Raw genomic sequence first — 25,860 nt, forward strand, 5'->3', positions numbered from 1 at the left:
CTTTCTGCCTCATATTGGTTTAAGACACACCAGAGGGAAATATTTAGCATTAATATTGTAATTGTTATCCAAATGCTCATATTTCTGTTAAGATAAGAAAAAATAAGTTTAAAATATGCAAAAGACTATAGTGAAATATGCCATATCTTGCAATAATTTTGAGTTTTTTCCTTAGGCACTATATTTATATATTTTTAGTGGGAACTAAAAAGAAGGTGGATCTTCAGTTTTGATAAACCATTTACTCAAAAATGTTAACAATGTAGGCCAAATCATATATGTCATACTGAAGATCATGTATCATATATGATTATAAATTCTACAACCAGCCTACAAACATTGCTGCTAAGGAGAAATGTTCCCAGTGGACTCAACAGTATTAAATAGAGAGGAATAAGAAAGCTGCAAGTGAATGACAGTGCATTACATTTCATATTGCACAGACAGTTTCTTATTTAAGACCCCTCAGTTGCAGTAGAAGGACCAGCTTGGATCTGGAGTGAAATACGTACGAAAGTTGAATGTAAAGTGTTTCTTCCTGAAGAATTTTCTTGTAAAATTATTGACCCACCTCGCTGTCTTTTTGTGCAGCTCTTTTTGTTAGAAGAGATGAGGGAGAGGAAGTATGATGGATATGCCAGGGCCATCCAGAAGGCATGGAGGAAGTACGCGGCCAGGAAAAAATACGTACAAATGAGAGAAGAAGGTAGGTCCTAAATTTTGATCATAGAGTCATAGAATTGCTCAGGTTGGAAAAGACCTTCAAGGTCATCAAGTCCAACCTCAGCCTAACCATACTACCCTAACAACCCACCCAATTCACATCCCAGAGCACCACATCCTAACTGATTTTAAATATGTTGAGGAATGGTGACTCAGCCACCTCCCTGGGGAGCCCTTCCTGATGACTTCTCTCCTGTGATTCCAGAAGCAGAAAGTATGCTGTAATAGATGAAGCAAATGTATTCCTTTGTGTAGAGAAAACTGTTGCTTTGCAGATAGAGAATGACTGGAAATTGTTGGAAACCTACAGTACCACTGATGAGGTTGGCTGTTCAGCATGCATGAGTTTCTTGGACTGTCTGGTGCTTGGTAGCAAAAAAAAGTCAGACTGAGTAGGAGAAAATTTCCATAGTTTCAGAAGAACTCTGGATTCATCAAAACTGCCAAGTTTGCCATCAGTACATTTTAGTAAGAATGAATCTAATAATCACATGGATCCTTAATGTAAGAGTTTATTGCAGCATCTCACTGTCTTTTCATTATCACTTCCCCAAGTTCTGTTTGAAACCACTTGTTATTTCAGATGACAAGTTTTCCAGTTCTAGCAAGTTCTACTAATCAGTGTTTGTTTTTCGTATTTAAGCATCAGATCTGCTGCTGAACAAGAAAGAGAGAAGGCGGAACAGCATTAACAGGAACTTTGTTGGAGACTACATAGGCATGGAGGAGCACCCAGAGCTGCGCCAGTTTGTGGGCAAACGGGAGAAGATCGATTTTGCAGACACCGTAACTAAGTATGACAGGAGGTTTAAGGTCAGTCAAAGAGTGATAGCCACTAATGATGAGTTCAGCCAGCGTGCTGTTCTGATGTCTTTACCACCACTTAACAGAAACTCCACACGTGTCAAAGAATTTTTGGGTACCAGTTTGAAAAACAGATCTTTGACCTAAGAATACACTGGGAAGCAGTCCACCCTCCTGATCTGAGGCACATGGCTATTTTCAGACTTTTTCTCCTAAGAGAAGAGCTCTGTGGGACTTGTTGGGCAGAAAACTGTTATGAAATACTAGGAAATACTGGGAATTTCTCTATTAGGATATATAGGAGAAAAGCTATTTTTTTTTAATACAGTGCAATCTGATTCCAGGGTTATGTGAATCAAGTGTTTCCTTCCCAGCCTCCACCTCAAACCAAACACTTGGCCCAAATCACATTATCTTAATCTTTTGAACAGCATCATGATGTTGGGCATCAATCTCTGCACAGCTGTATATATTTTCAAACAATTCTGTGTTTCAGAGCGTGAAGCGAGACCTTGTCCTTACTCCAAAGTGCATATACCTTATTGGGCGTGAAAAGGTAAAGCAGGGTCCAGAGAAAGGCCAAGTGAAGGAAGTCTTAAAGAGAAGGATGGAAGTGGAGAGAATTCTTTCTGTTTCTCTAAGGTCAGTACCTTGAACACGTCTTTCCACTGACAGAGAAATTGGTGCAGGACAGCAGGAAGCATGTTGGTTGGTGAAGAGTTTATTTCATAAGCTGCATTCACTGACTCTTATAAACAAAAAGCTGGACTTACTTTCACTCTCAGCCCTAATGTTATAGTCTATAGAATGAGATGCTTATGTTAATAAAACATTTTTCTGACTACTTAGCAACTAAAGTAGTTTGCTTAGTTTTAAGTGTAATCCAAAATGTATTCTGTGGCACTTCTGTTCACCATAAAATGTTCAAGGAGGTTCTAGAGAGTTTTGGCTTAATTTTGTATCCCTTATATAAGTACACTTTGTGAATGTCCCCTGCTTTCTGAAGAGTGGTTCTTTGGTGAGCTATTACAGCCTTTATTCCCAGATGGATTTCATATCACTTCTGATGACAGTGTCAAACCAGCCCCAGCTTGCCAGAAATGCCTGTGGTGTCCACAAAGAGCTAAGAAACTTGGTTAGGTGAGCAAGTAAAAACAAGGAGGAACAGCCCACGAGACTAAAGTTCATGCCTGTTTTGCCATACATTTTTCAATAGAGAATAGCTTTGGTAGATCTAGGTTAGAGTGGAACTTGCCTGCTCAGTGCTCCAGGTTTGGACTGTGTGCTGTGCAAATGCTAACCAGATTGTAGCCAGACACCCAAGTTGTGCATTCCAAAGGCAGAGTTGCATTGAGTCAGCTAAAAAGTACAGCTTGCCAGCTAAGCTAGCAAAGAATTCACTTTTCTCACATATAAATAATTTCTACAGAACATTTTGAAGCAAAAAACAAATTTGCATAGTTTGGAGGAAACATGCAGTTACTCCATTTGGAATTTGTTCAGCGTATTGAGCATGACGACTATTCGTGGAAATTTGCTAATGTAACAGTAAATAACTGAGCTTTACAATTAATCTGATAAGCAGTGACACAGGATATCCTAACAGTATTGTGAAGTCACACTGTACGCCAAGTGAGCGAAAATAGGACAACTGGCTGGGCAGTAATTACTGTAGGGCTGGGGATTTTCTCACACGTGTCCTTCAGAACCTTGCTCAAGCTCTAGATTTGCTTGATGGTAGTGAACAAGCTCATTGTTTTCACTTGACTTGCTTATGTTTCTTATTGCTATTTTGAATACCAAGTAGGTTCCTTTAATTTGCTTGTAATTTCATACACTATTTCCTACACTACTGTAAAGATTTCACAGTATGAAGGTGGGTAAGCTTGTAATGCAAACAGGTAGTGGTGTAACTCAGCATTCATCTCAGGGAGGTTGGAACTGTGTTTTCATACCTAACAATCAGCAGTAATATGAAAACAGTTTTCAATTTTGAATAAAGTAAAGAGGTCCTCACAACATCTAGAGGGAGTTGTAGGCTTCAGTAGTTACCTGAAAAAGGATGAGAGGAAAACTTCCTTATTTCACCACCTTCATATTTAAAGAGTCAGCAGTGAGGGAAACCAGCTGTGAGAAGAAGAGGAGAGAGCATGCTCAAAGTGGAAAGCTATTAATTGCTAGGTAATTAGGACCAGAAAACAGTAATGAGGGCAGATAGACTGTGATGGGAAAGCTGAAGCTTTTTTCCTGAGCTTAAAATTCCTTTAATTCCTTATGTTTGGGGCTTAGCTCACTTTTTGAGTTACTGTGAAACGTTGAAGTTATGCATTTGTAGATGAGATATCAGTGCCTTCCATGTGAGATTTGTTGCTATGTGAACCATGCCAAGGTTTTCCTTAGCAATAGTTAGGTAACTTTCACTTGCCCTTCACTTGGCTACCAGAGCTGCCTGCCTGCTTCCCCACAGCAGTGCAGGTGTTGATGCTTCTGAGCTGTATGCCATGACCAAGTTTATAGTATGCCATGTTTAGGAAAAAAAAAAAAAAAAAAAGATGTGAAAACTACGAAGAAATGTTAAGTCCAAATCAAACCTCTCAAGTCTCTGGAAAGAAATGCAAACAGATGGTTCTTTTTTCACTTAGAATGAGATGCTGAATGTATCTCTATGATAAAGTTGTATTTTCTGATATTACCCATGGCAGGTGAGGATGAGGTGGAAGCAAATATGTAAACTCACAAACTTAACATGGTTAATTTAAAATTCACGTGAGATGAGCTTTGCAGTGTGCTGTGATGGGGATTAGCTGCTTGCAGTAAACTGCACAGAAATGTGATTTGTGACATTTCCCATGAGTCAGTGCAGTGATGGCAGTGGATCCCATCGTGTTATGTTCTTTATTCTGTTTACCACTTTAGGCTCAAGACAGTGGAGACTTCAGAGCATTCATTCTGAATTTGCTTGCTTTGGGTTTCAGTCTTACTTCATTGTTAGTTAGCCACTCTCCAGTTCATCTCTCATCCCAAATCTTGCCATTATTGAAGAGATGGACTTTAATGTGACATGTTCTTATGATACTGTAAAATGGCCAAGTAGCTTTCCCATGTCACAGAACAGATTCAGTTATCAGCTACTCAAAAAAAAGGTGTTCTCAGAAAGCAAGCCTCTACAATTAGCACTACTTGGACTTTCTTATGTTGCTAAAAGTTATCCATATGTACTACATCCTGTGTATTTCATCCTAGCCCTGGCTGTATTTGCTGTTAAAGTTGTTTTAATCTGAATGGCAAATGTTCCTTTCTTCTTTTTTTTTTTTTTCCAGCACAATGCAGGATGACATTTTCATTCTACATGAACAGGAATACGACAGCTTGCTTGAGTCGGTCTTCAAAACTGAGTTTTTAAGCCTCTTATCAAAACGATATGAAGAGAAAACACAAGGAAAACTACCTCTGAAATTCAGCAATACGTGAGTTTCTTTTTTTCAGTAATCTGCTCTTGCTGGCAGGCCAAATGAGTGAATGCTGCTTGCTGAGCTCCTGACACTGTGCTTTGACTTAGAAGAATAAGAGGCAGCACACTGTAGAAACACAAGGGAACTGGACTTTGTTTTAGCTCATCACAGTGTAATAGGTTAGGATTGTACCTGGGCTGCCTGCCATTTTCCACTGTCTGTGTGCTTAGATAAGATGCTTTCATTCTATTGAACGTACGTTGGGCTGAAGGGTCTGCAACTTTGGCCCACCACAGAGCACCTCTGTACTGTCAGAGCTGTTAATACTCCTAACCATGAAGCAAATTAGCAACAGAAGGTCATGGATTTGTATGCAAGAAATATAAAAGTTGAGAGGATTACTGTAGTTTGAAAGTGCAGAGAAGGACAACTGAAGTTTGGAACATTCGTGTGCTGAGGATCCTAAGCCAGTACCAGACATTGTAGTTATAATTATATATTTTATCTGATTACATTACAGAGCAGGCAGCATGGAAATACTGGGAAATAAGTGCATGTGCACATATATAAGTGTGTGTGTGTGTGTGTGAGTGCAAAAAAGCTGACTCCAGGTACGTACACAAAGCATGGATTAGTCACCTAATAGCATATACAGAACGTTCAGGAATGGAGCACTAATGAGCTTCCTCCAGTACAGTCTTCTGCAGGGGCAGTGCCAGAATGTTTTTTAAGGTAGACTCTTCTGCTGCTCAGAGCCTTGCAGATTTTACCTCAGTGTTTATTATACTCTCTGTCCTCTCCTGAGTATCTAAAACTTCCTTCCTTTACCAGGAAAGCTAAACCATTATAAGTAAGTAGAACACAAGGGTAGAAGGAAAAAAAAAGAAGCTTAATTAGGTGTTTTATGTCAGATTATTCAGTCATTGAATACAGGTTCTCAGTTTGAGCCTCTTATTTTTGTTAACTCTAAGTTATTTACTGTCAAGCAGCACTGTCCTGATTTGACACACGGCTGGATGCTTTGTTTTTGTTTTTTTTTCCCTTGTTTAGTTTATTTCCTTTTCTTGTTTTCACGTGCTTACACTAGGCTAGAAGTGAAGCTGAAAAAGGAGAGCTGGGGGCCATGGAGCAGTGGTGGTTCTCGACAAGTGCAATTTATGCAAGGCCAAGGAGATAAAGCCGTTCTCAAACCAAGCAATAAAGTGCTGCAGATCAGCATTGGACCAGGGCTGCCAAAGAATTCCCGTACGTATGATTGTCCATTAGAAATTAGTGAATGGTTTAGAAACGTAGAGAAGGACTGAGTCCTCCTCTTTTTTGTCTCTTGCCTCAGTATTTTCTTTATTGTTTCTCTTCAACACTGGAAATAAGATCCAAGTTAAAGATCATAATGATACGACAAATTTCCCTACTTCAGATTTTTTGGAACATAACTACTTTCCATATATAACAACTGCTTCTGAAATGTCTGAAATTCTTTTCCCTGTGTCAAAAGAAATCAGGGATCTTACTCACGTGACATAGCAGAGTACAGCTAGCCAAGCATTTTGCAGATTGAGTCTTTCTCACTGCTCTGGGCTTCTGCCGTTCCTATAGTCATGCTGATGTGGAAATGAAGTAACTTCTGTGCATCACCAAAGTCTGAACTGCAAATATAGTGGTGTCTGAGTTTTCTGTTTTATCTTTTCTCATACTGACTGGGCACCGTGAAGCTTCCACCACTTCGAGGATTCTGTGAAGAGGAGGAGGGTTTTTCTGTGCAGTTATCTTGGAAGATTAAAAAGCAAGAAAATGTCTCCTTTCAGTATAAAGCACCAAACTTTTAACCAGACCTGGGAGCATTTTGCTGAACTGTTTTCCCAACAAATGGGAGAGGGCAATCAGACAAGTTAAGATTTATTTATTTTTGTCCTAGGGAAATTTCTCGGTGTCATAGAACTGGAAAAAGTGTACTTGTATGTGCAGAGAAATTGCTGATCAGAAGTGTTATACTCGCAAGTTAAGTACTGCTGTGCCAGCTGTCAGTGGTTGCTAAAATAAGTCCTGAAGCTAATGGTCTTTTGGGTGCCATTTACTGTAGCCTAAGACACCTTTGCATTTTGTGGCTGAACTGGATCTCAAAAGGGAGGATATGCCTAAAAGTCATCCTTGCTGCACCTTAATCTTTAGCATTATGTGGGTTAGATTAATTACTCCTGAAGATCAGCCTGACTAAAGAGTAGGAACCTTGCAGCCAGAAGACCGTACCTAATTAAAGTAATCATGAAAGAGTAACAAACTTGCTGTTTCTTTCAGGTCCTACCAGACGTAACCTTTCCCAAAGCAGAGGGCATTCTAGCAGGTCGCAAGCTCAGACATACCCCATGAGAGCTGCACCTCCTCCTCCTGGTAAGCTTGTTGAGCCTCAAGACTAAAACAAAGTTCAACATTTAGGCTTAATCTGAAGCTAATCCATAGCTGTTCCCCTTTTCATTTTAGGGCAGAATATATACACAGACAGCAGTTGTCAGTGAAACTGCTTTTGGGGCCGTGAACAGCAGAATGCAGTTATAACTCATTTTCCTACTCTGTTACACAATAACTTTCATGTATACCAAGTACTGAACCCTATCAGTTGTGCCTGTAAGTTGCATAGCTTTGTTTCTGCACAGGATTGATGTAATGAGGGTGTTTCACTTCTGCCCTTGACTGATATGATTAATTTAGCCTGTGAACTCAGGGAGAACAATATCCCATTGACCCACCACTTCCTAAACTTTTTTTTTTCTATTTCCATTTCTAGTGTTTGTGGGGTCGGGCTTTTTTTGCTTTTTGTCTTCCCCCAAACAAAAAGATTATCTATCTTTAAGGCAGTCAGTCAGCTGCTCTTTATGGAGAAAGCACTAAAGGAGTGCTAGTAACTTGGGTACCTGACCAGTCCTGGTCACCAAATGATGCTGGTACAAACCTCAGAGCATTATGAATCAAAGGGCTGCATGATGTGCAGGAACTGCAGCTGTTCCACTGAAGTGGCCAATCACTGTGGTTAAAAAGTAGTTAAAAAAACCCTGCAAACACGTGCAGTATATTCTCATTGAAGATGAATTAAATAAAGCAAGAGAAGGCTGTTGCATTTTCAAAAACTCAGCAATTATAGAGGTATAGGAAAACACACTATAAGAAATAACCAACTCAGTTTTCAATTTGAGCACAGCTCAGAAAGGATTGAGATCCTTATGCCCTCAACCTGCAAGTAGCTCAAAGATCAGCGGAGCTGTTTTCAAACTCAAGCTATTATTTACCCTTAGCACCACCTTGAAGCTAAGGAAAGGGCTACCCCTGGTGAAGCCACTACTAGGGTGTTCACACTTTATTTACTTGCAGGTCATCAGCAAAATGGAGTAACAAATGCTCCACAGTTTGCACTACGCCCTCAAATCCCAGCAGATCAGCAGGCCAGTCAGAAGAACTTCTATACAAATATGACACGACCAACATTACCACGGCAGCTCTCAGGAGGATCAGGCAAGATCTCACAGCAGCCAGAAAGCCTGGATTTTCTTAAAGTACCTGACCAAGGAGCAGCTGGGTAAGATTTAATTTACTTTCTCAAATTTAATGTAAAAGTAAAGTTCTGTAAGTAGCCATGAAGCTTGAATGCATGGAGCTGATGAAAGTTCCTAAAGATGCCCAGATTGGACTATTGAACTGCACTCCAAGGACTCTTCTTCCATCAGATTTAAGAAACGCGTTCTGTCACAAATTGTAGACCTTTGGGAATGAAGGTGAACCAATTGCAGTGTAGTGTCTTAAACTTGCACAGTACCTTCTATTTACAGCTATTAAAACACTTGTATAATTTTACTGGGCCTTCTTTATTATATGTAATCCAGAAGGGAAAGAGCAGATGTGGTATTTCATGGCAACTATCAACCAACTGCTACCCATAAAAGCCAGGAAGCATGCTTACAGCATTTGGGCTTTATTGTTTTAATTTTTTTCTTATTTAAAATTAATAGCAGCTATTTTGATCTCTATCAGCTTCAAAACTCTTAGCAGATGCTAACAGCTTTCAATATTCCCATCTTCAGAAACAAATAACCTCTATGCCTTTGGAGTTCTCATTGCATGCCAATTTACTGTAAATCTGTTTTGATGATATTTGATTTTTACTGTCTTGGAAACACAGTTCATGCATTAGCAACAAAACCCATGAACTACAGGCAGGGTAAAGCCACTGTGATTTTTACCAGAGAACTGTGAACAGACATTTATCATGGTTGTAGTGAGGTAAGGTTGGTCACAGAAACAGGATTAAAAACCATCAGTTATACCATGTAGTTCCCAATGCTCTGGTACTCACCAACAGCTCTATTTCAGTCATCTGTTTATAAGGATGATTTAACACACATCAGAGCTCCTATTTCCTGCAGCTGCCACTTAAAATGAAAACTAAGGCAGATAGATAGCAAAGACATGTGATCCCCACCCCACCCCCCCAAGGTAATGTATGCTTAATATTCCAATACAAGGGTTGCTGGCTATGTATCAATCTATTCATCTTCACCAAATAGTTTCAGCTTTTATAGCATAGAATACAACTTGGAAGGAAGTACTTTGATCAGAAACAGTGGGACATACCTACCCTGAGGAGCACACAACTGTAAGGAAAGTTTGAGGTAGGCATTAGAAAAAATACATATTTTTTAATCTGTGTGATGGTACAAGTGTAGGGAAGGCTGGGAATCAGTGGACAGGTGATGGTAAAGCCTATAGGAAGGCATTTATTTTGATAATGCATTCAAAGCTTCATTATTGCTACTAATACCAAATTCTGAGCACAGAGTAAAGTTTGTAGGTAATAACTGCCATAAAATTAATACAGCCTTCTTTGTCCAACCAGTATTAGTTACCAGGACGTATTTCAGTAGCTGTTCCCAGGGCCACTTTGTAGTTTCTGAGCAGAATAAAAAACAACGCTCGATCTGCAGTATTCACATGAAGGGTGAACGGCAAAGAAAGAGTTAAAGCGGCAGTTCTGGGCACACAGCCCTGGCTTCAGCAGAGGCCAGGCCCTCTCCACCCATCCTCACAGTGGCAGAGGCATGGGCAGCACATCAGCTGGAGGCATGCACACCCTGCTGGCAGCCCAACGCAGCTGCAGCACTGCATCACAGCACGGGGCAGGACACAGCTGCGAGGACACATTTATTCCCAGCCCAGTCAGCACTGCTATCCCCGCTGCATTTCACCTGCTGTTCCCAAGTACTTACCTCTAACCCAACTTTAACTCACAGGGAAGTGGTCCAAGTCTCATATACCCATGTTTAATTGGTGTGACAATTAACAAGTTCTTTCAGTCTCTGAAGGATGTTAACGTTCTTTACCCCAACCCCTCAGCGTTCGCAGGCAGTCAACGAACCGCCCCCCGCCAGCTGGAGGAAGGCCCAAACCACAGCCCAAGCCCAAACCTCAGGTGCCACAGTGCAAGGCGCTGTACGCGTACGATGCTCAGGACACAGATGAACTCAGCTTTAACGCCAATGACGTGATTGAGATCATCAAAGAAGGTATGTGAAGGATAAAGGCATTCATCTGCAAGGTATGTTTTCACAAGGAGTGAAAGACGCGATTTGCTGAGCTAACCTGCACTTGTCCTCCATTGCAAATTGCTCGTGAGTTTCTGTGAACACTTTAGAGAGCAAAGACATCCTCAGCAGCCATTTTAAAGCACAAGTGAACACAACAAGAACCAACATGTCATGAAGCATCTCTGTCATGTCTCCAAAGAAAACTGAGGCACAGTCACATGGCCAACAGATTATCAAATTCAGTTCTCCAAACCATTTCCCACCAGTCCTGGCTCACAGCAAGTCAAGCAGCTTTTAAGTTTGCCTCACAAAACAGACAAAAAGGTTTCCAAAGCCTCACTCCTCTTTTTGCTTTCTTTGTTATAGATCCTTCTGGTTGGTGGACAGGAAGACTACGAGGGAAACAAGGTCTTTTCCCCAACAATTATGTCACAAAGATATAAGAGACTTTCAGGAAAAAGAAAACAAAACAAACCAACCAGCCTGAGGTTACCAGTGGTTGAAGATCTCTTCCCTTGCCTCCAGGACACTTACCTCCCAAGATCTGCCATTCCCAGCAGTACCTTTCCCCAGTAACATTGCATACAAGAAAGAAGAATGTTACCCACAGCAGACTTTGCTCCTCTGTCTCAGAAACATACAGCAATGGACATACTAATTATTTATTATTTTTAAAACCTGGTTTTCACATGTGGCAAGAGAAGAACACTCAAACCTGCCATCATCCTGAAACAGAAAGGTGCTTTATAATCTGGGACCACACACTTGGAAATGGGTGTATCAAGTGCCTCTAGTTGATAAGTCCTTAATTATCTAACAAAGATCATGTTACACATGCATTTCTTCTGATTCTGGGAACATGTTAAGAATGCTGCTACATGTTTAAAAGATTTAGGGTCACTTGGGGGTATTGCCTTCTAAAAACCTATTGTGATGGTATGTATTTAAGTAATTCTATAGAGGTGTAGCATTTGTGTTTAGGGACTCCAGCAGGCACTACAAGAAGTTTAAACAGAAAAATGCATAGAAATGCTGAACAACATTGCCTTCAAGACTTACATTAGAATATGGCTGGCCCATGTTGGATTTATGTTTGATGCTCCACCTGTTATGTTTATGCAAAGCTGTACATTTATGGAAACAAATCCTATACTGTATATAAAAACTGAATATATTAGAAACATGTATGAATGTATAATGCTGTATTCCACTGTTCTTACTCAATAGTTCTGCTATGGTTTTAATGCCAGGTACTTAACAGATTTGCAGTACACCTTCTGCTTTCTAGAAGCAGAAGTGTTACTGTTCAAGTCTGATTGCCTCCCACACCATTTAGGGTGGCTGCTGTCTGCCATAATCATAAGCATTCATTGCTTCTCCTTCCAAACCTCCATAAAATAAAACAAGAAGCAGGTAGCTTAACAAGACTGTTCACTGTGCAGTTTGCTTTCAGATATTACAGATGCTAACATGTCTTAACCACCACCTGTTTGATTTTACTGTCATGATTTTAAATAAAAGATAGCCCCTCCTGTGCTCTAATTCAGATTGTTATCACTATGCCCAGCTAAGTGTTACACACCACACTATTTGTTAAAAAAGTTTATGCAACTTTTTAGAATCAACATAGGCAGTTTTTATAACTGTTGTTACAATGCCAAATCCTGTGCCTCCGAGGCCACTCGCCCAGGCTTAATTCAGGCCACAAACATTTCCATTAACAGATAACAGACTGCAGAGTACAGGAAACTAGAAATGAATGCCTCAAGTCCAGGAGAGAGCTGCAAAGACTTACTGATCAAACACTTTTCCTCCCCAAAACACTTGCAGTCAGTGCTAGACTCAACTTATCTATCTTATCCTAGGGAAAAGTCACCTGCCTGGGAAGATTAACACTTGTAGCTCCAACATTACTGCACAGATAAAGCATGGATATCTAGGTAGTTCTGTAGATCTGGGGTCTTGCTTCCACGTCAGACCCAGCACACTCATACAGGAGACAGAGAAGGGGGGTAACAACTACAGTAGAATTTACAGAATATCTTAAAATATATTACTTAACATTAAAATGTAAACTTAAACACTATATCAATATAAAGGCATAAATGAAACAAGGCAAAAGAGTTGAGGTACTTACAGTGCTTGTACTCCTTTGAACATATGCTATAGTTTTGATCGCAGGCACTGTGTTCTGCCTCTGCTCCTTGTTTAGGCATATGAAGATACAAAAGTGAGTTGCCTGTCTTCACTCCATTACCTAAACACAAAGCTCACAAGGCTGTATATATTGCAGTCTACTTCTTTCCCAAGCTTGAACTCAGACTGTTTCTCAAGGACAAGAAACTGTACTACTGACAAGAAACTACACACTGTAGTACCTCGAGGAAAGATTAACAGTCTGCCTGCTCTTTAAGAGTGAGAACAAACTATAACTCACCACAAAGCCGGATTATCACTGGAAACAACCACAAAGAATAACCCGTGCCTAAGTGGAAATTACATCAGCTACCCACTTTGTCAGGTGTCCTACTAGGACATCAAATGGCAGGCATAATTCTTTTGTGCTTTATGTTTTTGAAAGAGAAGCTTTATTTCTAGGTATACAGCTGTATTACAAAGCAAGTTTAAAACTTCAGAGTGGGACTGAAAAGTTGGTGGTAGGGCTGGGGCGCTATTTACACAGGGCAGTAGTTTTTCCTCAGTAGGCAAATGAGGCTGACACAAAGTGCATATACCATCAGAATACATCTGCCTGGGGTTATAAGAGTGATGCAGCTAGGTCCTTGATAGTCTTACAGTTCAGTTGAGGGATTGTGCTGATCCTCAGGAGTTTGCTACTTGCGTACTTGTTCCTCACAGCCTGCAGAGGAATAGTGTTACAGGAAGTTTACACACACGCAGAACTTTAATGCAGACAGACAATTTTGAGCTAGTCTGTTTTGAAAACAAACAAAAGCAGGCAGAATAGCAAGAGCAGTTATCTAAGGAATTTTGAAGTTAGTACTGATGAACACTCTCGCACATGTCAAAATAGCACATGCTGTAGAGTAACGTACAAAATGTTCATCTATGAAGTCACAATACACAGCAAAGGTGATTTTCCAAAGCATTAGAAGATTTAAATAGATATACTTACAGTATATTTTGTTAAGTTTTCATTTACTTTGATGACATTCTTGGCCATGTGCTTCATAGTCATCACAAGACTGTCTTCTGCATACCCAGTATAGTACTGCTGCTTCGCACTCTGCAGCACAACAGTAAGACATTTAGGAGCTATAAAGGGGGGGAGGGAATTCTGCTCAAATACACAATTAAATTTGCTAAAGCTCCAGCTATCAACAGTCTTGAGCACTGGGAATTGTCATACTGCCAGTTAAAAAGGCAGATTCAGAGTCATTTCTAGTATGCAGTGGAAGACTCGACACGTCAATGCTGAGTCACATTTCTGCACCATATGGAACCACTAAAAAGCCTCACAAGAGTAACTAATAGCTGAATTACAACTTCATACCCGCAGTCCATGATTTAAATCTAGCTTACTTGTGAGCTACAGAATCAAGACTTGTTAAAAAAATAAAAAAAGACAACAAAAAAAAGGTCTGTTCTCCTGTAGCTCACCTTCACTAGAAAAATCATTATTTCATACAGAAAAGAATAAGTTCTATTTTCATTTTCAGTGTTACATACATTTTATGTTCAGCTAAGCATCAGCCTGTCATTTGGTCTCCAGCACTACTGCTAAACACAATCTCCTCAGATGTTTTTTCAATTGGATGGAGGAACCCCCCCCTGATTTTGATTAAAACACTTACCCATTTCTCGTGCCCCAGAACCTTCTGTGACAAGCACAGCGCAGCAGCTGCGATCTCTGAGGGGTGGTAGTGCACCATGTCATAGTCCACCAGTGTCAGCTCCATTAGGTATTTTGCTAGTGTATGGTGCTCAGCATCCGCCTACCACAGGGACACTTTGTTAGTCCACAAATTCATCTACCTTATATGACACTTCAGGGCTGCTTATTAGATAACACTCAGTAACACTGATGAGCAATTGCCTCAGAAATCTAAGCCAGTTCTGTCTAGCAGCCGCTGGAATTTAGCACAGTCACAGGAGTACTCAACAGAAGACAGCAGTACCAAGCTCTGGGGTGCCCAACTAGGGCACCAAGTGTCCCTCTCCAGCAGGAATGTCCAACCCACGGCCCAGCACAGACAGCAGCACCAAAAGCTCTCCAGCACAGGGCAGCCCATGCACACACACCCATTGCTCAGCAACTACCAAACCAGCGTGCTATTAGCACTATGCTGACTGAAAGCAGGGCACAGGGAGGACAGTGCTGGACCAAGTGATGGCAAGTATGCATTCTGATACACTGGCTGAACACAGTGCTCTGAACAGCAAATATGCAGCTCTGCGCTCCACTTTCATTAAGGTGTTTCAGAATAGGCTTCAAGAATGCTGAAAAATCATCAACTGATGACTGCAACACCACTTTCAGTTAATATAAATACACTGCCTGCAAATTTTCACATGGAAAATATCAATCAGATTTTCAACTCTAGAAATCTGACCATCCCTCTTTATCAGACTTCTGTAAGATCTCTCTTACAAATATGCTTTGCTTTACAGCCACACCTTATTCACATCATTGCTTTTTGGCAGTACATACATCTGTATATGTTTATTAAAGGAGAAGTACTTCAACCAGGGAAGGACAACACAGCAGGGCACCACAACTCAAAGAGGTTCCTGGAACGTGCTGATGATAACATCCTCTCCCACGTAGCACAGGAACACACAAGAAACAGTGCTTTGCTGGACCTTGACCTCACCGACAAGGAGGGACTGGTGAGTAACACGGAGCTCAAGGGCAGCCTTGGCTGTAGTGACCACAAAATGGTGGAATTGGAAATCCTCAGGGCGTCACAGAGGGTGCACAGCAAGTTTCCCACTCTGGACTTCAGGAGAGCAGACTTTGAACCCTACAGGGAACTAATTAGCAGGGTGATATGGGAGAAAACCTCAGAGGGAAGAGGGGCCCAAGAAAGCTGGTTGGTATTCAAGGACTTTCCTCCAAGCCTGTAAGCTGTGCACCCCCAGGCCTCTATGGATCAACGAGGAGCTCCTGGACTTACACAAACTCAAAAAAAAAAAAAAAGTTTACAGGGAGTGGAAGCAGGAACAGGTTTCCTGGAAGGACTACAAAGTTGTCCAAGTAGCCATGGATAAGGTTAGGAAGCCTAGAACTCAGAATTAAATCTATCCAGGGACATAAAGGAAAACAAGAAATTCTACAGGTATATCAGCAATAAAGAAGATGGTTGGGGATGAGATGGCCTTCTCTGGAAGAAAACTGGAGACTTGGTCATGAGGGACACAGAGAAAGCTCACGTGCTCAATGACTTCTTCGCCTCAGTGTTCACTGGCAAGGGCTCCAGCTGCACTGCCCAAGTTGCAGAAAGCAATGGTAAGAACCTGGAGAAGGTACAGCTACCTGCTATAAGGGAAGATCAGGTTGGAGACCATCTAAAGAACGTGAAGGTCCACAATCCCATGGGATCCAGTAAGATCCACCCATGGGCTCTGAGGGAATAAGAAGATGAAGCTGCCACAGCACTATCCATCATATTGGAAAGGTTATGGCAGTCTGGTGAAGTTCCCACTGATTGGAGCCAACAATGAGCATTTGCCACCCAGAAGGCCAACACTGTCCTGCACTGCATCAAGAGCAGTGTGACCAGAAGGCTGATGGAGGCAATTCTACCCCTCTACTCTGCCCTCATGAGACCCCACCTGAAGTACTGTGTCCAGTTCTGGAGCCCCCAACACAAGAAGGGGTATTGTAGGAACAGCTCCAGAAGAGGGCCACAAAGGAGGGCTGGAGTACCTCCCGTATGAGGACAGGCTGAGAGAGCTGGGGCTCTTCAGCCTAGAGAAGAGAAGGCTCTGAGGAGACGTTACAGCAGCCTTCCAGTACCTGCAGGGGGCCTACAGAAAAGCCGGGGAGGGATTTTTTTTTTTACAAGGGCAGGTAGCAACAGGACAAGGGGAAATGGTTTTAAATTGGGAGAGAGGAGATTTAGACTAGATGTTAACGAAGAAATTATTTACTGTAAGTTTGGTGAGACACTTGAACAGGCTGCCCAGTGAGACTGTGGATGCGCCCTGCCTCCCTAGAAGGGCTCAAGGCCAGGCTGGATGGGGCAGTGAGCAACCTGGGCTACAGGGAGGTGTCCCAAACCATTCTATGATTCTACGAATGGAAGCCCATTTGAACTGTGAATAGTTATACCCAAGTGTAAGAGCCTCATAGTTGTGAGGCAGGAAAAATGAGCAGCTCAAAATGAAAGCTTATAATCATCCCTGAGATAACACATCAAAAAAACATTAAGAACTAAAACACTGTACCGTTTTACTAGTAACCCCTTGATTATCAGACAAATTGTTTCTCTTCTAGGTATGCTTAATTTACTTTAACAGTGCAATCCAGACTGAACACAGGCCCCAGTAAATACAACTAATAAACTACTACTGGAGGACACAGTGGTGATCTCTTAATACCCCACATGGACTTCCATAACTGAACACGACTCAACCCAGCATTTAATGAGGAAGCAAGCAAGGTGAGAACGCCTAATACTGATTGCCACTACACAATTTGATTGTCGGGGGTTTCCTTTCCAGTATATATGAACATCTCAAGGGACAGTGCAAGGAGGATGGAGGCAAAACTGGAACACAAGTTCTAAATGAATGCTTTTTTTTTTTTTTAAACCCTGAGAGCAATAGAGCACTGGAAGAGGTTATGCAAACAAATTGCAGAGTCCCCTTGTTAGGGATATTTAAAAGCCACCTGGACATGATCCAGGCAAGCAGCTCCAGTTGTCTCTGCTTGAGCAGGGCAAGAGCCCAGACCAGATGGCCTCCACAGACCCTTCCAACCTCAGCCATTCCACAATTCTGTGATACATTAACAGGAAGATTCTAGGTACTGAAGACAAGTACCCACCTCCCCAGCTTTTGATGCTCTTCTTAAGAAATGAAGTGGAAGAGGCCGTCCCAAATCAAAGTTCAATTCTTTGAGAATTGTGATCTCCATTTCTCTAACTTCAGCACTGTTGTAGGCATTGTCAGTAATATAAACAAAGTCTGCTACATCAGGAGAGTACATCTCTTCATATTTTGAGGCTAGAAGCAGCGCTGTTACACCCACCAACTGAAGCCTCTTACGAGGTACTGGATGATTCTGCAATACAAGAATTGGAAAAGCACACGTCAGAATTTAATCTCTAGACAAATATTATTATTCATCAGATTAGAACACCTTTTTTTCAGTGACTATTAAAATCAATTGAGATTTTCTGAGCCAAAAGTATTCCTACAATAAGTTCAGAGAATCAGTGCTTTGGATTTAAGATGCTATGTTACAGAATAGACAAACAGTAGGATTGTTGGGATAAAACCTAAATGCCTTTAAAACCATAGCTATTGACCAAATCTCCCCATCTAAACACAAGTTTAGCTAAACATCTTTGAGACTTACTTGCAAGAAGCGGTCCATAACCGCAACACACATATACAGTGTTTCCTGAAGAAGCTGGAATCTTGAGTGGACCTGGACAAGCCAGTCAACCAAAATGGCACGCATACGCCCGTTGATGGTCTTCCCATCGAGGTAATGTGGGCGCACGGATTGCTGCAGCTGTTGGAGAAAGAGCTGCATGAGCAACAAGATTAACACGCCGCTGCAGCAGGGCAGAATCACTGTGTCATACCTCAAGCTGTCTCAGATACAGATAGATATCTTTCACATAGTCACTACATAGCTGGGGGTTCCCAGAGTCATCCGCATCGATGTCTTCTACGTTGTGGAGCAACACATCAGAGAAGGCTTGACACAAATCCTCCTCTTGCATAGATACATCCATGGGGACAGGGGACAGGACCTAAGAAACAGATCACAGTGCTTTCACATCCACTGACTAAGCACTGTTTCATTACTCCTGCATTTTCTAGTGAAACAACCTATGAAGATAAAAAGCTGTAGGAGTTCACACCCCAGTGTAGCAAGCTTCCACTAAGATATCATGCGTTAAACCAAAACTTCAAGACCCTGCTTTTTCAACATGAACATGGAATGCCCACAAATAAAACTTGATGTCAGAGTTCTAAGCCCTAAGAAGCAGCTTAGTATCAGTACTGCCTACCTTTGAAGCAGTAGTGTCTTTGACTGCTTGATTCACAGCAGCTGGAGGTTTCGATGGTGCAACTGTATTTGTCATCTTGCCAGGTCCTTTTGTAGGCTTTACTGATGCTTTAACACATTCTACTTTCTGTAGTGAAAACAACAGCCATCAGTACGGGACTAGTTACCCGTCCTTTCCCTACTGAGAGATTTCAAGTGCACTTTACCTTAGTTACATTGGATCCTCTTGTAACTTTGTTGCCTATTTCTTCCAGAACAGCCCTTTTGCCAGTCACCTGAACTTTGGCTTTACTATTAATTCCAGTCACAGCATTCTCCATCCCTCTGGTGACCTAAAACAATAGAATCACAGCCCAATGAAGCTGTCCCAGCTTCTGATTTTTCAGATGTTTAACTACATTATACTGCTTACCACTGTAGTGGCACACCTCTCTGTGTTACTTACCAGGTTACATGTCCTACACATGCACACAGGCTCAAAGAAGCCACGTTGGTTACACACAGTACTATGAATTGAGTTTCAAGTTCAGAACAACACACAATTAGAGTTTCAAGTTCGATAAGTAAGGCAAGCTCTTATTTATTCTATTTACCCACTTCCAGACTTAAGTAACAATCCCACTTGGTCAAGGAAAACAACTTCTTCGTGGTCTGGTATAAAAAGAATATCTCGTGTGGACGTAAACATACTTTCTTTTCCACGGCAGAGAATCATAGCATGGCCTATGCCGTAAGGGACCTTGAAAATCATCTGAAAATCATCAACCTCCAACTCCCTGACGTGGGCAGGGGTTTTCAAACATCCAACGCGGCCTTCAGCTTAAACCGCTGCAAAGTTTACTTTAAAAAGCGATTGTTCTTTTTTTTTTTGAGTCCCCGGCACGTATCCCCTCCCCCACACCTCCACCCCACTGGGCGGGGGTGGGCCGAGGCCAGCAGCGTGCTAGGGGCAGCGCGGTGCAGGTGCGTGCCCAGCTGCGCCGCCCCTCCCCCACCCCAGGGCCCGCACGGTGCCGGCGCAGCTGCAGCCCCTCAACGCTCGTCCCGCCGCCGCGGACGTGACACGCGGCCGCACACGGCGCGAACCCCCATCCCCATCGCATCGCTCCCCCCCAGCGCCCCACACGGCGGAGCGAAGCCGCGCTCCGGCCGGGTACAGCCGCTAGTCAGGCAGCCCCCGGCGCCCACCCGAGCACCATCCGCGGCCTACACGCTCGACCAGCTGTAGGGGATTCGCTCAGCTTCCCACTCCCCATCTCCCCGGTCGGGGCAGCCCCACACAAGGAACACTCACGGCTGCGCGGCGCGTTATCGCCATGGTACACAAGGCAGAGTAGGCCGCAGCCGCTCGCGCTGCTCCACACAGAAAACGCCCGACCCCGGTGTAGCCCACCAACTGCTGCCTCGCACCGCGCGGTTCCTTTTTAAAGACGCTCCTGTGCTCCTATTGGGCAGCTTCGTACGATGCAAGCACTCGATTGGCCCACGGTACGAGGCCCCACCCGAAGAGGAAGAGGATCACGTCATTTCCGCCGAGCGGGGAAGCTCAGGGCGGGGCGGCGCATGCGCAGCAGGGACGGGCTCGCGCCGCTGCGCGTGACGGCGAAATCGGGACGATAAAAGCGGATCCAGTCCCCACCCGCCCGTGTAAGGTGCGCACTGCGCGGCGCTCCCGTTTCTCCAGTTTTCTTTCCCAAGAGCAAACCTCTGCTCGATTACCAACGATGACCCAGTGTGGTTTAAATGGGCAACTGCACGCCGGTTCTGCGCGGCTCCTGCCGGAGGAAGCGTGCCGCACTGCACAGCAGCTCCGTCCCGTCCCGGCAACGGAGAACAGCAGGCAGCCCTGCAGAGCCGCGGCTTGCTGCCCCGAGCGCCGTGCTGCACCCGCTTCTCGTGCATTTCCTCGCGTAAGCCTCCCCCAATTGGCTTTGTCTGCATACTGACATACGCACAAGTTATCCTGTGAGCTCAGTTCTCCTGCAATGCCAAGTCGCTGATTTTGTTTTGTTGTTTTTTTTTTTTTTTTGCAAATCAAGACTTATAAAGCAAAGAAGGCAGAAGGAAACAGACCTTGAATGATACCGGTCTAACATTTTATTTATTGCATACAAAAGGATTTCTTTCGACAATGGAAATTTATATGAAAAGTAATCTGATGCATACTGGTGAGAATCATTATCTTCAAAGATGCTGCAGAAAACTTAAGGCAATGCATCTAAGCATGTAAAGCACAGTAAGTGGTGGAAGTTTTCAAAATCAAAAGCCTATTCATTTTCCTCCTTAAGTTATAATCAGCTCATAACTTTCTGGAATAGAAATAGGCTGCAGCTTTATTAGCTCCTGCAATAGCGTATAAGATCAGAACACTGTGATTCCTGCCAAATACCTAAGTGTTCAACATCACATTACAATGTTAGGCATACATTTAAAAGCAAGACAATATCAGTAGCAGTTATAAAACAAGTCAATGCATGGGCCACTAAAATACCTCTAGTACCAGGCACCCACATCAGGTGCATAAAAGAATCCCAAAGAAAATCCTCCAAACCTGTGCTTGTCTTCTAAGGAAGCCAATAGATTCCATCATATACCCAGGGTCTCAGTTATTTCACAGATCCTGTCTTTTTTCTTGCCCCATGCTTCTCAAGTACCTTCTTGGAAACTTTTTAAAGTTATTATTGTCAGACTTTGAGCACCAATGGTCAAGTAACTTCACTCCTTTTCAACAGTCACTGGAGAAAAGGAGCTATTTTCTGCTCACTCCTTCCAGTCAGTTTTGTTCATTTTTACCAACGCTGCTTCAATCTCTGACAGCTTCCTACAGTCACAACGATCAAGAAGCTTTAGCACAGAATTGAAGCACTCAAATCACGTGTTGCCTCTCTCCCATATCCCCCATACACAAAGTGGTTTAAAGTTCAGTTTTAGCAATGCAGTTAAGTTTGAGAATGTCTGTTTATCACACATTCTGGAATAAAATTTCTTCCCACTCAATGCCTCAGTGCCAGAGGTGTTAATTTTGTTGCCAGCAATAAACACTGCACTGGGAAATGCTACTCCTAACAGATTAAACAGATTAGAGGAAAATAAAAAAAGGGGGGTAGGGGAAAAGCAGCTTTAACCAGACAAAAAACAAGCATCAAATTAGATAAGGTAATATTTATAAATGGATCTTTTTGTGTAAACATAACATTTTTCTAGGTTACTGTAAACTGTTATACACTTAATCTGATTATGAAAGACAAGGACAAGAGAAACTGAAGGTATTTATTATTCAATCCACTTACTAAGCAGGTAGCTTAATGCAAGCTTATTGGCATGTTCATATATGATCCCCTAGGAACATCTTCTCCAGTGTGACAGTAATACTGCCTCAATGTTTTTGCAATTTTCAGCATTTGTTGAGCACATTTAAATAAACTATAATCTATTATATGCGTAAGAATGTTGATGAGCAACTTGAGACCTGATGTGGATTAAAACCTCCTCCAAAGGCAAAATGTTAGTACATTATAACTTAATTCTATATACTATATTATGCAGCAAATCTTAACTATAGAAAATATTTCAATCAGTGATGGACTGTTGGTAATTTATAGAGGGAATCTATAACCAAGGTAAAACTAGGTAACCACGTAAGTTGGGCCTACAAAAATTTACAGGTTTTAACTTTTCTAATGAAAAAAAGACCAAGAGTCAGCTGAATTTAGCTAATTTTATTAACCTTAAAACTAATAAAAATCCCAAGACAAGCCTGGAATCTATAGAAGTTCTATCAATGCATGTACATCTAACCCCCAAAAATAAAACCAACCAAAAGAAGGAGAAACAGAAAACCCTGCAGCTCTAAGTCCTGACTGAATGGTTTTATATTCAAAACAAACAAACAAACAACCCTCAGTGTGCACAGATACCTCTCAACTTAAGTTAGCAGAAAAAGACCAAAGATTCTAAGCTTTTTCCATATCCCTAAGAATTTTTTTTCTTCAATCTGCAAGTATCTACAATCCAGCTAACTGAAATCAACATTTAGTGTTCACTAGAGCTGTTTCACAGCAGCAAATATTAAGTTAGGGACTCAAATTTCTAGACATAGGAAGAAAATGATAAATACAATCTGAACAGCAGTCTAAATGTTTAATATTGACATTCAAATATATCTGCATTGTGCTGAAATTTTAGAACAAACAAATTTGATCAGACAAAAACTGTGGTGATGAGTATGTAGTATGTATCAAACTGAATATAGTTCATATTCTGTTCCCACGGTCACAGATGTTATTTGACTCAGAACTGATATTGTAAATATACAGCAGCCATTTTTTCCTAATGAAGGAATGTCTCAATACATTAATATTATCCTTTTCTAGATGATCTTTATACATTAAACTAAAATACATGACTGATTAAATTAAGGAATCTGAGGTTAGTAATGAGTGAAATCATACTTTCAAAGCTTGAAACTATGTAAAACAAACCAAAAAATAAAAACAAAACAAAACAAAAAAGAGACCACAGAGTTCTACTTACTAAAGCAGCTATTCTTGCCTGCAAGTTTGGGGTCACAAAGCCCATAATATGTGCAAACAAATGCAATACAAGGAACCATGCAAAAAATACAGTAACGAAAGAAAAAAGTAAAATCTAAAAAAAAAATTTTATAAATACACTGAAACTCAACTGTCTTCTACATAAACTGTAGGTCTAGCATTAGTTGTACCATATAGCAGAGCCAGCACTCTTAGGTTCAATGCTTCCAAATCTGCGCAGGTAAGTCATGCCATCTTTGGTTGACTGCAGTACCAGGAAGGATGAGAGGGAGCAAGAAGGAGGATGAGAGTTCTGGAAAATGGTGTCAGCTTTCACTAGGCAGTTGGGCCTCAATGTCCACTCTGCAAATTGGGCACTTCTTGTTAGTAATCAACCACTGATCTACACATACTTGGTGGAAAAGGTGCATACATGGAAGTCGCCTGTCAACAAAACAGAAAAAACATTAGTGTTAATAAAGCATTTCTACATCAATATATCCACTGGAAAAAAAAAAAGAAAAAAGAAAGAAGTATCAGGTAGCTTCTCTTGGATTACAGCAATTTAAAGTTGCTACAACTTAAATAGCATTATTAGTCCAGAAAAGTTAAACTTGAGAATCTGGAATTAACCCAATTAATTTTCTGCCCAAGCTACAAAAACTGTCAGCACAGTGTGATATGAATGAAGAGCATGAGTACTACTTTCCATACTGTAACAGTTTAAAGAATGGTATCAGTTTCACTTTGTGGTAAAAGACAGTGAACTTATGGGAGACTATAAGAAAAGAACCCACATTATACCTAAAGATGATACAAAGAGGATAATCATTGCTTCAAATTAAAAATTATATTAATTAGTTACCAAGACAGGTAACATTTTATTTTAACACAAACTAGAAAGCGTTGCAAAGAGTAGTTTGCTATATCCAAGTATGGTCTCAGAGCCAGAATTTTAGCACTATATTATGATACTCAGAGGTATTATTTACCTCACATCTTCACCTTCCTCTAATATAGACAAGCAGATGGTACACTTTTCCTCTGTGTCTTCTTCTGTTCCTTCCTCCCCATCTTGTTTGCAGTGCAGTTTCCTCTGTGAGAACCAATCAGTTGTTACCTTATTAGTAGAGATGACATTATTGACAAACTGAGTAAAATCTGCTTTTAGTACATGTTCAAAATATGCTTATTTTAAAATATTTCATAAATTATTTTACATTTCAGTTATTACTTATTCAAATACATACAAACCAAGCTGAATCAAGAACTAGTGCCTGGAGCAAAAATCACTGGATATTTCAGTTTTAATTAATTCTTGTGACTGGACCGTTAACATATTCAGTATTGTTCCAATCAGTCTCTTTATTTGCTGTTTAAGTATCTTCATTTCATTCATGAGAAGGAAAAAATATCATTTCAAACATAATATTTTAAAATCAATATCAAGTATGAAAGAACACTACATAAATGTGGATGGGATTCTGTATTATGGTGTAATAATCTCCACTTAGAGAACCTAAGTTGGGATTCTGTACCACATTAAAAACTTGACAGTCTTCCTAATGTGATCACAGGGAAGGTTAAGATAACCAAGTTGGAAGACGTCATGAACAGTTTACTTCAAGTCAACATAAAATAAAGCCTTTCTGTACTTGACAAGTTATCTTTAAAAGGCTGTTCACAATTTAGCTATAACCAGTAGTTATTTCATTGCTCACAAGAGTTCTAGTAACTGCTGGACAAGTTATTAATCGCTGTGGCTGAAGGTGGCATCTGAATGCCACTACTATGACATGCAGGAAAAAGCAGAATTCAAAGCCACTATTTCCTTTCTTACCCAAACAGATGCATTTAGGAGAAAATGCACATTTCTACCCTTAAATACTTATTCTGAATATTGAAGAAGTCACCCTGAAAGCTTCAGCTATTCCTTTCTTCTCTCTCATCTACACTTACCACTCTTACCTCCCTGTCCTCCTCACTGCTTGCGGAATTCTACAAAATATAGTTTTCAGTGTAAAATGCGCAGTCTGAAAGCACAGTAAAGTTATCAACTGACAAGGAACATTGTATCGACTGGAAAAATGCAGCTTACTCTGCATAGTAGGTTTAAGATGTTATTGAAAAATGGTAAGAGCTTCTAAGGATCCCAAGCAAACTACCAGGAATTAGTTTGGCTATGAATCTTGTGGAAGTTACACATTTCAACCTTTTGGCCCATTAAAGCTACAAGACATATCTTCTTTTCCATTTTCCCCTTTGATCTCTCAAAGAAGATAATTTCGCACTCCTAGCTTTCAGTTTCTGCAGAACATGATTACACCCTGTAATGTTTTTTTGACAGCCTCTCATTCCTTCCTACTCTCTCACTCCTTCCTTTTTCTTTGCTTCCTCTTTCCTCTAAGCAAGATGATCTTCACAGCCACTTTCTTCCTTCTACAGGGACAAGTAACACAGGTTTTTATCTGATTGAGCCTATGCTACAGCTTTGAAGACACTTTCTTTCCCTTGAATAGTACTGAAAAGGGCTCAGCATACGTGAGTCAGGCCCAAAATCATTTGTGCTT

The 25,860-nt window shown here is 41.3% G+C and overlaps 3 protein-coding genes across 8 annotated transcripts in view; 1 reads left to right on the plus strand and 2 right to left on the minus strand.

The window, feature by feature from the left end:
• Window positions 1-12,091, plus strand: part of MYO1E (myosin IE) — a 78,605-nt gene extending 66,514 nt beyond the window's left edge. The window contains 9 exon segments of the mRNA XM_065733765.1: window positions 592-706; window positions 1,367-1,536; window positions 2,024-2,169; window positions 4,848-4,994; window positions 6,067-6,224; window positions 7,275-7,367; window positions 8,343-8,547; window positions 10,359-10,528; window positions 10,916-12,091. Of these exon segments, the coding sequence (XP_065589837.1) occupies window positions 592-706; window positions 1,367-1,536; window positions 2,024-2,169; window positions 4,848-4,994; window positions 6,067-6,224; window positions 7,275-7,367; window positions 8,343-8,547; window positions 10,359-10,528; window positions 10,916-10,992 (1,281 nt within the window). The 3' untranslated portion in view covers window positions 10,993-12,091.
• Window positions 1-25,860, minus strand: part of RNF111 (ring finger protein 111) — a 174,653-nt gene that overhangs the window by 110,241 nt on the left and 38,552 nt on the right. For 3 of the 6 annotated variants that reach the window (XM_065733781.1, XM_065733778.1, XM_065733777.1), the window contains 2 exons: window positions 24,283-24,410; window positions 22,458-23,734 (listed from right to left, as the gene is read on the minus strand). In XM_065733781.1, the coding sequence (XP_065589853.1) occupies window positions 23,617-23,734; window positions 24,283-24,410 (246 nt within the window). In that variant the 3' untranslated portion in view covers window positions 22,458-23,616. Of the gene's footprint in view, window positions 1-22,457; window positions 23,735-24,282; window positions 24,411-25,860 lie in introns of those variants that run through there. The other 3 variants (XM_065733780.1, XM_065733779.1, XR_010622028.1) reach the window with 2 other exon arrangements.
• On the minus strand, window positions 13,007-20,131 carry CCNB2 (cyclin B2). The gene is made up of 9 exons (XM_065733816.1): window positions 20,053-20,131; window positions 18,965-19,090; window positions 18,760-18,885; window positions 18,328-18,498; window positions 18,096-18,254; window positions 17,562-17,798; window positions 14,365-14,505; window positions 13,686-13,796; window positions 13,007-13,409 (listed from the first exon to the last, which is right to left on the minus strand). The coding sequence occupies exons 1-9, from the start codon at window positions 20,074-20,076 to the stop codon at window positions 13,308-13,310; spliced, it is 1,197 nt and encodes a 398-aa protein (XP_065589888.1). The 5' UTR covers window positions 20,077-20,131; the 3' UTR covers window positions 13,007-13,307.

Source organism: Cyrtonyx montezumae, unplaced genomic scaffold (assembly GCF_038088225.1).
Source record: "Cyrtonyx montezumae isolate F1298 unplaced genomic scaffold, pur_monq_1.0 scaffold_17, whole genome shotgun sequence".
Taxonomy (NCBI): domain Eukaryota; kingdom Metazoa; phylum Chordata; class Aves; order Galliformes; family Odontophoridae; genus Cyrtonyx; species Cyrtonyx montezumae.

What these genes read in the sequence shown, in the direction of transcription:
- CCNB2 (XM_065733816.1), bottom strand. Translation starts at nt 20,076, where the DNA reads ATGGCGATAACGCGCCGCGCAGCC. An exon ending in GAGGATCCAATGTAACTAAG is followed by an intron (nt 18,886 to 18,964) that starts GTAAAGTGCACT and finishes TTTTCACTACAG; the next exon opens with AAAGTAGAATGTGTTAAAGC. An exon ending in GAGCATCAAAAGCTGGGGAG is followed by an intron (nt 14,506 to 17,561) that starts GTGGGTACTTGT and finishes TCCCTGTGGTAG; the next exon opens with GCGGATGCTGAGCACCATAC.